Genomic DNA, 11,943 nt, shown 5'->3' with positions numbered 1-11,943 from the left:
CCCAGTGTAGAGACACTAACCCTACAAGAGGAAGGGGGGCCCCATGCTGTGAATGGACTGGAGTTCCAGATATCCACGACGCTTTGGGTGGGGCTTTGCTGAATGGAACGCATGGTAGAGCTAGATGGAAGAGCCCTAGATCAATGACACTGGGCAGTTGTAAGTAGTGAGGGATCCCTGACATCCTCCATCCTCCAGAGCTAGAGACCTGCACTATGGCCCCAGGTAAGGGAAAAGACACATCACCTGGCTGGAGGGGGCGGGTATGAGCAGATGCCAGTGCTTAGTTGGATTTCAGCAGCTACCCCCCCCCAGAATCTGCAAATGGCACCTCCCTCAAGAGGCAGCAGGGCTGAGTAACAGCCCCTCCCAGGAAGCCCTCTCCTCGGAGTCACTGCTTGGATGCACCAGTGTGGACCAAAGCCTCTACTGTCTATCATTTGTTTTGTGTCACTAATTCATGTGATTTGGGGTTTTGGTTCTATTTTGTTATGTTTTCTCATATGTTTTGGTTCATTGCTTATTTTCTTTTGTTAATTTTTTCTTTTTTTGAAACAAAAATGGATGTTTCATGTGAAAGCTGAGTTCCTTGTTTCTTTCTTTTGCCCGTGGCTGACTGCATGTGCTCTGTTGATGTCTTGTTCCCGGTCCTTGACACTGACCATCTTGTCTGTGAAAGGAGGCGCTCCGGTGAGCTTGCTGGATCAGAAGAAAGGGAAGTTTGCTTGGTTTAGTCCCTCCACAGAAAGCCATGGTAATGTCCCTGCCCTCTGTGTGTGTCAGTGTGTGTTGATACTCGCTGGTCTGGAGGGGAGGGTTTTTCTCTTGACAGCTTATCATGTGGTGGTTGCGTATATGTGTATGCATGTAGTGCGCACATGTACGTATGTGTATGTGTCTGTGTGTGTCCGTGTGTTTTGTGAGGACATGGAACCTGTCGCTCTCAAAGCCACTGCCGCATCACATTTTTCTGTGTCTAAAGTCGGAACGCATGACAGTCAGCATCAGCTATTCTTTGCTTCCTTTGGGCAGCGCTGGCCAATATCCAGGTCCCTGTAAAAGCAAACTTATCCTAGTACGGGTGGTGCCTTGACTCAGATCATGGTGTGGTTACCCCTAAGGCCTCGATCTGCCCAGTCTTAATTTTGCTGGCTTTCCGAGCCTAACAGCGCCACTGTCCCACCACTCCACTAGCACAGAAGGGTCTCTGAAGTCAGGTATCAAAAAGCCAGCTAGCTTTCTCCATGCAGCTTAGCCCTTGGACAGCAATGTGTGGAAAGTAAAAGGAGCCTGAGGTCCGGATGGTTAGAGATGGAGTGAGACTGAAGACCTCAGTTGTGTGACTTTTTCCATCGCGTGCATAGGACAAGGACCTGCCCAGCTCTGAAGTCGGTCTTCCCACTCCTAGTGCTAAAACCGTCTCTAAGGTCTGGTCCCACCCAGCTCGCTCTTGGGCTATAAAAAGTGCTCTCCAGTGGAAATGCTGTAAAACAGCCCCACTGTTAGGCTGTTTGCTACTATCCAGCGATACTTCCTGGGCCGGACTTGGCTTTAAGGATGTGGTCTTATTCTATAGTACAGAGCGGAGAGGTGGTCTCCACAGGTACAGGCAAAATGAGTTTGGATCAAAGGGCAGGACACCAGTGCTCTGGCCCCAGTCCTGCCCAAGTATACCGTGCAACCTTGGTCACCGCAGCCCTGTTCTCTCCTCTCCTGTAAAGTGAGGGGATAATTTATAAAGCCCCACCCAGCCCTAAACGTCTGTGAGGTGGGATTTATTTTAACTTTATTAAAAAGCGGTCAGTCTCAGTTGGAAAGCTCACTCTCGTGTGATAAATATGTGGTAAATCCTGGGCTTCTTATTTGTGGGCTCCATATTCTTGAAGTAAGTTTCTTCTCACCCACCTGGCTTGTTTTCATCCGAAAGTCCACGTCCATCAATTTTATACAACGAGTAGGCGTCTTTTCTCGGGCTGTGGCAGCACCATAGACTTGTCACCAATGCCACACCTTCACTAACTGCAGCCCGTGTGGCTCCTATGGGCTGGTGATTTTCTCATGAGATGAGGTGCTGAACCAAGCCACTCTAAAGAATAAGCACTGGCAAAACTAAGGAACTTGGGGCATTAAAAGGATAACAGAAGGTGACAAAGAATTCCACAAGTTGAGCTTTTGCTTAGAAGAACAAATAGTAAAAAGTGATTTCTAAACCACCAAGCTGGGTTCTAAGTTAGAAGACTCACTCAGTCGTGAAATCCAGCTCACGGCTGCCGCGAGAAGCTGCGTGGCGACTGAGTGAGTTGCCTCTGACGGACTGAGGTGTCCTATGTCAGGCTGAACCTCAAGATTGCTAGAGGAGAAGGAGAAATCCTGGCGGGCTCTCCCCAGGCCGCGTGCACACTGGGTCACGTGTACTGTGCGCTGAGGTGTCTCCAGCCCCCACGTGCACAGGACTGGCTTGGGTCTCGACATGCGGTTCTGGTAACATCTATACTTGCAAGCTTCCCCTTTCAGATATGGTCCCATGTGTAACTGACTTGGGACTCGGGATGTACTGCGGGAAAAGGGGAGATCTTCAGGTCCCTCTGATAGCGTGCACGGGCAGCCCTTTCTGCAAATGAACTGAACCCTAATCCTGGGAAGGAGCCCTGTTAGATTTGGTGCGTGGGGAAAAATAAGGGAAATAAAGTCTTGGTGCAAAAGCTTCTCTTTCTAGGATGAACAGAAGGTGCAAGTGGGGTGCTTCCACAGCCCTCCTGAAGCCACAGCATTGACAGTAGAGAGAGGAATTGAGGGATCAGTTTCTTCCCAGAGGTGTCCTATAAGATAAAGTGACCTTATCGCCACACTCCCTCTAGTTAATGTTGCCCTGAGTGGTCAAACTTCCCCTAGAGGAACAGCAGCTGGGAAGCTGAGAAGCTGGGCAGGCTGTGTGAGGGCCTGGGCCCTGCAGGTGGGCCTGCAGAGACGCGGGCTCTTCCCTCCCAGCCAGATCTCAGCTGCAGAGCGGTGTGTGCTGCGCACCGTGCTTGCCCTCCCTGATGCCTCCCCCTTCCCCGTTCTTCTTGCAGTGAGCATGCCCACGAGTGAGACAGAGTCCGTCAACACTGAAAACGTGGCCGGAGGTGACATCGAAGGAGAGAACTGTGGGGCGAGGCTGGCGTGAGTAGGCATGGCAAACCCCGGCTCTGGGCTATTCCTAGCACAAAAGGAAAGTGACTTCTGGCCCCAGGATTTTTCTGGGACATGGGCAGGGCACCTGTCTCCTGAGTTAGAGAGAGTCAGTTCACTGCAGGGGCAGAGACTAGAGCTAGCAGCAGGAGAGAAATGTCAGTGGTCCCCTGTGCAGAGGGGAAATGGGACATGGGGTGGAGTATGGCTCCGGACGTGGGATGAGTTTTAAAGTCAAAGCTAGGCTGTAATTCAGTAGTTTGCAGGGGACAGAAACTCAGCTTCTTTCCGTTTCAGCAGAGAAATGCAGAGGATGTGGGGCGGGGTCCGAAGTCTGTTTCTTCCTGTGCCCTTCTGCCCTCTTTCATAAGAAATGCTAGCTCAGCTTCCTGGGGTCCCTTGGGCCCTTGGGCCCTTCCCTCCATGATAATAGATGTGCCCTGGAAGGGGGCGACAGATAAGAAACGGTGCTGCTGGGTGGTAACCTTGTGGGTCTTTCTGTGCAATTCCTCGCTATGCTGCTAATGGAGAGAAACAGATGCCTGAAGAAGAACACTGAATAAATAAAATCTCCTGTGTGCTGAACCCGGGCCATGATGGTCCCTCCCCGAAAAAGCCCAGGCTTAGGTGATTTGCGAGTGAGCTGCCGGTAAACCGAAGCTTAGCAATGCAGCCTTGGCCCACGAGCCACGAGAGGGGAAGGGAGGCATGGCTGGAGGTGGCCCAGCTCATGGCCTGCTTTCCGGGCACTCGGGCCTGGGCATCACTCACTGTGACGCGGGCACCAGGGAGTCTGTGGCGCAGATTTCCCAGTATTGTTGGGAAGCAATTATTGTCACAATGTTGTTAAAATATGATGCTAATTACATTTTTAAGCAGCAATCCAAGCCTCTTCCCTCTTCTCTTCTTGTGGAATCACACCAAACAAGCACTTGAGCTTCCGGAAGTGCGCCCCAGAGAGCAACGCCAGAGAAGGGCACACAGGAAGACTTCGAGTCTACAAGTTCTAGGCCTTTCTGCTCTCTGCGCGACCAAAGTAGAGTTGGCAAGAAGACCCTGAAACTCTGGCTTTTGGGCAGGACCCAAGCTGCAGCACAGGAGGGCCTAGGAGTTGGCACGGAGAAGTCACTTGACAGTACATTTGAAGAGCGAGCGAATCCCTGTTGGAAAGAAAACATCGTTATCCCCCTGTGGAGGGGAGCTGGCAGTGGCTCTTCTGTCACTTCCTCCACGATGTGTCCGCAGGCTCTCACAGCTCCACAGAATGCCGAAGTCATCCCTGTGCATATCCGCGCTGGCACATCTACTCTGCTCATATGAAAGACCCGATCACGGTGCTGGACCACAATATGCGCTGAATACAGTGCGGTCCTTCCCCACTTCCGTGGCTCCTCCCCCGACCCCAGACAGCAGTGGGCAAAGCCAGGGTCCCTCATGGGAGAAACAGCATGGGGATGAGGTAACAGTGAGAGACCAGCAGTTTTTGAGGCTTTGAGGTAAGTTTTTGTGTAACACAGTGAAAGACAAAGACTTGCTGGAGGCAGGGAGAAGGGCTGCCTAAGGATAGCTCCCGTGGGACCGAGGGGCAGAGACAAGCGCTGCAGTGTGACACTTTGTTGGGGCAAGAACAGTAGGTCCGGGAGACAATGAAGGGGAAGGAGAACTGAACTAAAGTGTGAACAGAACTACCTGCAAGACCGTAGTGGACGTCAGCAGGCGGGGGTGCAAGGATCCTGGAGACACGTGAGGCTGTCCGCAGGGACACCATCAGTGAGAATGTAGGGCAAGGCTGTGCACAGAGGAGCCCAGGGGCAAAGCTTGGGGAGCACGTACAGGAGAGGAGAAGCAAGTGGAACAGACCACGCCGTAAGGTTGGGCCACACAAGCTGGGAGCCGGGGAGGAAGCTTCACACGCCAGCATGCCCAGCCTGTGCAGGGTGACAGTGACCCAGAGCCACAGGAGCACTGGCTCCCCTAAGGGAGCTGGTAATATAGTAGTATGGAAGGGACACTGCGTCCATGGAGACTAAATTGGGAGAGGTGTTCAGAAGAAGATGCAAATGCACCGTGGGGTGGGTAACAGGCAGCGTCGTGTGGATGGATGGCAAGGGAGGGGGAGCTCCTTTAAGAATTAGCATGTGGCGTATTGCCGAAGGGTGGACATGCATCACTGAGTGAAGAGTAAGGAAGAGAGCTCCAATCAGAAGCACCAGCGTGTGCCCAAGCCCTTGGGGATGGCCAGGGTATGTGTGAGGAGGTGGAATGGACAGGAGGCAGGGGACAGGGCCAAGCCCAGCAGGCCTCAGAAAAGCCCTTAGAAGGTTTTAAGACTGAAGGTGTGGAGGTTGCTTTGGCTAGTTTTGTATTCTTTGTGGGTTTTTCCTCACCCCCTGGGGTCCTAGACACCCAAGCCCTTCACAGTGACCTCTATTACAAGTGTGCCACGCCCAGCTACTTGTGCACTGCCAAAGCATCACTTTGATGTTGTGCAGATGGGAGGAAAGAATGAGGAGCGATGAAGCAGGCATCGAGGCTGCCCAGTGAGAGGCTGTGGTCCTCGGGCTAGGAGTAGGGCGAGGAAAGCAAAAGAGTGGGTCAGTTGCCCATGTGTCGGGAGCTCTGCTGTGCAGGATGTGAGGGTGCACCACCTGGGGCATGGTCTCAGGGAGGGAGGGAGGGGGGTGGGATGGATGTGTCCCAGCACAGGAGCTCCACTGAAGAAGAGAGGCCTGGGGGAGCAGGCAGCAATGGCCACTGAGCACTCTTCACGGCCACTGGAGCAATCTGCAGAGCCAAGAGGAAGCCAGAAGGAAGGAGGAAGCTGGAGATGAAATGAGTGCTGGCCCACATCAAGGGCACAGGTGGAGACTCCGAGCTCACATGGGGAGGAGAAGATGCCTTTGCCACTGAGAGCTGGGAAGGAGACCTGGTACCAGCGTCCGGGGGTACAGTCCCCATCACCACCAGCCAGCCCTGTCCTTGGGCAGAACACCTCTCTGAGCCCAGCTCCTCCCTCTGAAAGCAGAGAGGCTCCACCCACTCTGGGCTTCAATGGGAGTCAGAGAGCAGGAGAACATCCGAGGGGCTGCTCCAGAGGGAGACCACTTTCCTCTCCGACACACTGGGCATCCACGAGGATTGCACCACATCTACTGTCACACAGGGGAAGCGCTCCAATCAGAAGCACCAGCGTGTGCCCAGGTCCTTGGGGATGGCCAGGGTATGTGTCCTGCTAGGCCTCAGTTCGGTAGAGCATGGCATCAGAAGCAGACGCTCATGAAGACAGCATCAAACGCTCTCCATCGATCATCTCATCACAGAGCATACAGCTGGGCTCATGGAAGCAGAAGGTTCAAACCTGGTGCATCACCAAGGAGTCACTAAGAAACTGCTGGGCAGCACTGGCACTGCGGTGCAGTCTGACATCCTGAGTGCAGAGTTGGCCTCACAGAGCAATCCCATGTGTGTGTTCGGCAGACCCTAGAGCCCGGCAGCACTAAGAACAGAGGAGCGCAGGAGTCCATCGCGTATTGAGGGCCACGTGGAAATGGCTGGCTTCAGGCCGAGCACTAGAAGTCAAGTGTGGTGTTAGCTTGGGAGCCTTGGAAAAGACTGAGGGATTGAGAGGGCCCAGCAGGGACAGAGGCTGGATTTCTTGAAACAGCAGGACAGAGAGCAGGGAGCAAGCTCGGGTAGGGCTGTAGATGAACCGCGTTAAGCACGCGACAACGGAAGCTGTGCTCTGTGCCCTTTCAGTAACAGCAGCTGTGGTGTTGACAAATGTGGGGAATTGAGGAGGCTGAGTCAAGGGCTGTCCGTGGGGACGATGACTTCACACCACCGGCTTACGTTACAGGCAAATTGGGGACAATCTAAGGCCATACTGTTTCACCCAGTAGGCAGTAAACATGCAGTGCTCATTTTTTGAAGGAGAGGCTGACAATATAAACATCGCCCAAGAAGTTCAAATATTTGTCGAATAGTAGCAGTGCAAATTGAGCAAGTGAAAACGAGAGTGTTAGGTTCGTCTCTAATTTCAAACCTCAAATGGGGAAAACAGTCATGATTGTGCAAGTGGTTCCTGGCTTGGGCAGAGCAAGTGTCTTGAGGCAAGCGGGCCTGAGCTCCACAGCAGAGGACTCAGGGGTCTCGAGTTAATGACTAGCATTTGCTGTTTCCTTGCTCTCCTTTTGGGTCCATTGACAAGCTGAGGTAAGATTTGGACTTCATAAGAATAATAATGAGGAAACCGGAAATTTTCTGAGCTAATTGCACATGTCCCACTGGGGTGGGGAGACCCTGAAGGCCTCCGCTGTTCTGAGGACTCTCGATGCTTTGAGGGTTTTAGAACTCGGTAGGAGGCAGTGTTCTACACAGGCCAAGCAGCCCTGATTGTGTGGTTCCCATGGCTCCTCCATCCTTCTGTCAGTGGAAGCGGCTGTCCAGCACTGAGGCCACGGCTGCCCGCAGGGTTTCCTCTGTTTTGGTGACATGGGGTCCTCCCATTAGCTGCTCCCATACACAGGGAGTATACAGTATGGAGACATTCAGATTTCAGACTTTCAGCCCAGCTCCCATAGCCCAGAGCTGCGGTCATCTCCACAAAGGCCCTGAGAGCAGCAGCACCCTGCTCCAGGTCGGGTGTGTAATGCACTGGTGTTTCTGCTGATTGCCTATAAAATGCGCCAGTCTGAAAAAGAGATAAATGTTTTGAACCCATTGAACCAAAAATGATGCTCACCACCCCTATGAAGAGCAACAAGAAAAAAGTCTTCAGATATGGAATCTAGGCCTATACCTGAGAACTCTGAAGAAGTCCTTTGTCTACTTCTCCTCCTTGGGTTAGATAAGGAACCCAGAGTTGGTCCCTGTGCATGACCTAGAACCTTAGTTCAGTCAGGCCCAACCTGATCATCCCTCACTCACATCCCAGAGTTGCTTCATGAGGAGACAGGAACATTCAGATGTTCTGGAAGTTTCTACAAACCCACTTTTCCTCGGGACCTCGTTGGACTGTGGGTGCACAGAATTGCAGGGCACATGGCCTGCCTTGGGGCACATGCCAGAGAAGGCAGGAAGACCTTTCTGAAAGTAAGCCTGGGGTCTGGTCAGGTGTGGAGACTGAGTCTTAAGGCTGGAGGCCATGGACCCCTACTTTGGCTTCTATTTAACAGGGAGGAAAGAGAAGCAAGCCTGAGGAAGGTGCTGAAGGTCCCCAGCTTGGCGTAGCTGTGCTGGAAAAGAGGGCCCTGAGTTCCCATCACACCATTAACAGCTGGAGAACATTTGTTTCCCCCATTAAACTGTGGCTCTAAATAAGAATGCTGCCCTTGGCTCCGGCCCCTCCTTCGCTCATTAACATGTGATTAAACCCTTCCTCAGTAGCCGGCAGCCGTTGGGGCGGGAAAAGGTTATTAGCCGGTGGTTCATAGCAGTTAAGGCACTTGGATCTCACTCTCTGCGCCCCAGAGATATAATTATCTTATGCACTATGGCTTTGCCACCTGTCACATCTCCTGGTTTAATTTTTTTTAAATAAAAAATAACGAGAGGGGTTGGTGTTCTCTTGCTAGAGAGACAACTCACTTTTGTGCTGGGCTGGGCCAGCCGGCGCTTGAGCTTAGAGCAGTCACAGCCCCTCCCTCCCGCTCCTGCTTCCCGCTATCTCTTGTGATCTCTTCCTGCTACCTTGTCATCTGTTCCTTGCATTCTGTCTTGCTGTTCACCTCTCTGAGCTCCGTCCCTCCACCTGCAGTGTCATCTGTGGGCATTCCTCGTACACCAAGGCCAGTCTGACTCACGCTTCGATGTTGTCCTGAGTGCTGACTGCCCCTGCCCCTCCCTCCTGGCCCTGCCAGCCTTTCATCCAGCCTCTCCCCAGCTTCTCCTTGTGTCCTCTCAGTTTCGCCTAGACTTCATATAAACTAAGTAGTCTCAGGGCCTTCCTAAAGCTTCTGCTTTTCAGTAGAGCACCCTCCCCTGGGCTGACCTTCAAGGCGTCGTCCCCTGAACTCCTAAAGCCCCCAGCCCCCAGATCCTCAGGGTTGTACGTGACTGTCAGCCTTCCAGGTTTCTCCTCTGAGCCTGTGGCTGTCTGTTGAATCTCCTGGGAGGGGATGAATTGCCTCTTCCATTGCCAACTGGATGGTTGCCTTTGACTCCGAACCCAGCTTTGGCGAGGCTGCTGGCAAACAGCAGTGAGCTCAGGCGTCTCGCTGTGCTCTCTTGGTGGGGTCCTCCCCCCTGCAGGAAAGGCCTTCCCTACCCCCATGGCTTCTCTCAAGATGTCACTCTTCCTAATATCACTTCCTCATGGAGCTTGCTGGGCAGACCCTGATCCCCCGAGGACACAGTGTTCCCCCTTTCCAGCAGGGAGCACCTATCCTTGGAAGAGCCTAGATCTGTACATGTGTGCTGGGCTGGCCCTGGGCCTCCACATTCAGATGCTACAGGCTTCTTTCTCTCCAACTTTCTGACTCGCCTTTCAGATCCTTCAGATATCATGTATCACTAGGACTCCTGGAGGTATCTAACTCCGGGATCGCTGAATGTCCTTTTCCCTGAAGAAAGTGGGTGTCCTCTGATAATGTTTCGTTTTTCTCTTTCAGCCACCGGATCTCCAAATCAAAGTTCAGGTATGTGAGAAACGTATTGCTTTTCTTTCCTCCTGCCCACCAGCTCAGCCCTCAGCTACCACACTGAATGGCCTAACATGACCCCACCGTGCTAGGGATAATAAGAGCTGATTCGCTAAGGGGATAAATACTTTCTTTTGTATGGCTGTTAATAATGTGCTTATCCATTAGATGAGGTAAATAATTCAAGCATTGAGTTTTTCTGATTCCCTTAGTCTGTCTCTTTTGGACTGTTCTGTCTCTTGGGGGTTGCCACCCAAGGTATCTCTCTCCCTTACAAGATGAAGTCCAGTGAAAGTAAGCCTGTGGGCACTTGCTCCTGTCCTGACCTGTAGGCATGGTAAGATAAGAACTTTAGGGTAATGGAAGACCAAAGGACTCTGACTCTGTGTTAGTGCTCTAAGTTAACATCATAGCCTCCTAGAGGACCATGGTCTTCAGCCATGAGCTGCCTTTTGGCTTTGTCTCCTGTACCCCTGCAAAGAACCTTCATCCCCAACACATGCAGCTTCTTCCAGTTACCCACAAGTTCCTCTTGCACATCAAGACCTTTGCATGAAGGTCTTCCTCTACCTAAATCGCCATCCATGTCTTCATCAGACTTTTGTCAGCAACCTTAAACATTCCTATTTCTCTAGTGCCCTCTCTTGTCCCAGGGGACACTGATTCACCTTCGCCACAGAGGAGTGCCAACGCTCCCACGGAGCAGTGCCAACGCTCCCTTACAACACTGGCCCTGTTTCACTGACTGTTGGCTCAGAGGCCCTTTACGCCTGCGAGGTTCTGTCTGCAGGCCTCAGAGCTGCTGTTTCTGATCTACTTCAGTGCCTGTCCAGCTGTTGGCTGCCCCTGTAGGTGTGATGAATGGATGCATAGGTGGCTAGGGGGATGGGAATACAAGTGGACGCCCACGCATCTTACCTGGGCCAAAACTATTAGTTGTTTATCTTTCATAACTTGATCTTATTTCCCTAACCTCACCTACTCTGTCACAGGAGTGTAATACTAGATTGAGTACATGTCATAGCCAGGTGATTTACTATGAATAGTTGCTAGAAGCCACATGTATAGTTATTTAGATTTCCCTTTCCCCGGCTCCTCTCTGGAGTAGCTCTGGGTGCATGGGTGTGAAGGGCCACAAGAACCCAGAGGCACGGCTGGAGAGGACTGCTCCTGCAATCCTCAGATATCCAGCGCTGCCTACTCCGCTCTGCAGGGCTTCCCTGAGTGGGGGGCACTGGTACCCAAAGAGACATAGCAGGTTGATCTGGTGTGGGATTCAGTATGGAATACCATGCCCCATTCCCATTTCCTCCAGTCTTGCAGTTTCCACCTCTACTTTTTTTTTTTTTTTTTATGTATTTAGTACAGGATCTGCAGGGCTTCACTACATAGATTGGTCTCATAGTCATTCTCTTGTTTTCAGCCTCCCAAGCGCTGGGATTACAGGCACGTGCCACCACGCCCAGTCTCAATCGCCTTCTCAGTGCACCCCGGGGGCAGGGCTGGCATGGCACATCCACCTCTACTTTTTCACCCCAAGCTCGTTGGTCCACTGACTCTAAGCACCTGTGCACCTCATCAGGTGTGTGGACCCTTCCAGGTTCCTTATGCTCCAGACACGAGCCAAGGGAAACCAAGGGAGCACGGCAGCGCCTCCCCTCCCAGCGTCCCGGCATGCTCCCTGCCCCAGCTACAGAGAGCTCTTAGCCAAAGGTTGGCACTTTCTCAGGGTCTGCAGAGCTGACCCACTCGCACCACCTAGGTGTGCCTGGGCCTACTCCTGGCTCCCAGGTGTTCCTAAACTATGCCCCTGTGATTCCCTGAGGCTTGGTGCTCTGGGACTAAGAGTTAAATGAGAACACTGGTGTCTGAGTGTCCGACCCTCTGCACTCATGCTGCACCTTCTTTCCTCCATCTTCTACTTGGATTGGAAAATTCAGGCTTCCCCCCACCTTTCTCTTCTCTCAAAACCAAAATCTGCTTTACATAAAAATCTAAAATCAGGCCTTCCAGACTTGGCTGTTTTACATGATAGAACTCAGAGAACTAACTCTGAAAACATAAAAATAAAGCATGGATCTCTCTCTTTCTCTCTCTCTCTCTCTCTCTCTCTCTCTCTCTCTCTCTCTCTCTC

General features: G+C 52.2%; 1 protein-coding gene across 37 annotated transcripts in view; it reads left to right on the top strand.

The window, feature by feature from the left end:
* Window positions 1–11,943, top strand: part of Cacna1c (calcium voltage-gated channel subunit alpha1 C) — a 752,474-nt gene that overhangs the window by 597,701 nt on the left and 142,830 nt on the right. For 22 of the 37 annotated variants that reach the window (XM_023723811.1, XM_023723805.1, XM_023723814.1 and 19 more), the window contains exons 10-11: window positions 3,072–3,162; window positions 9,780–9,806. In XM_023723811.1, the coding sequence (XP_023579579.1) occupies window positions 3,072–3,162; window positions 9,780–9,806 (118 nt within the window). Of the gene's footprint in view, window positions 1–679; window positions 755–3,071; window positions 3,163–9,779; window positions 9,807–11,943 lie in introns of all 37 variants that reach the window. The other 15 variants (XM_023723803.1, XM_023723801.1, XM_023723794.1 and 12 more) reach the window with 2 other exon arrangements.

Source organism: Octodon degus, unplaced genomic scaffold (assembly GCF_000260255.1).
Source record: "Octodon degus isolate 3935 unplaced genomic scaffold, OctDeg1.0 scaffold00104, whole genome shotgun sequence".
Lineage (NCBI taxonomy): Eukaryota > Metazoa > Chordata > Mammalia > Rodentia > Octodontidae > Octodon > Octodon degus.
This window is presented reverse-complemented; position numbering and strand designations above follow the sequence as displayed.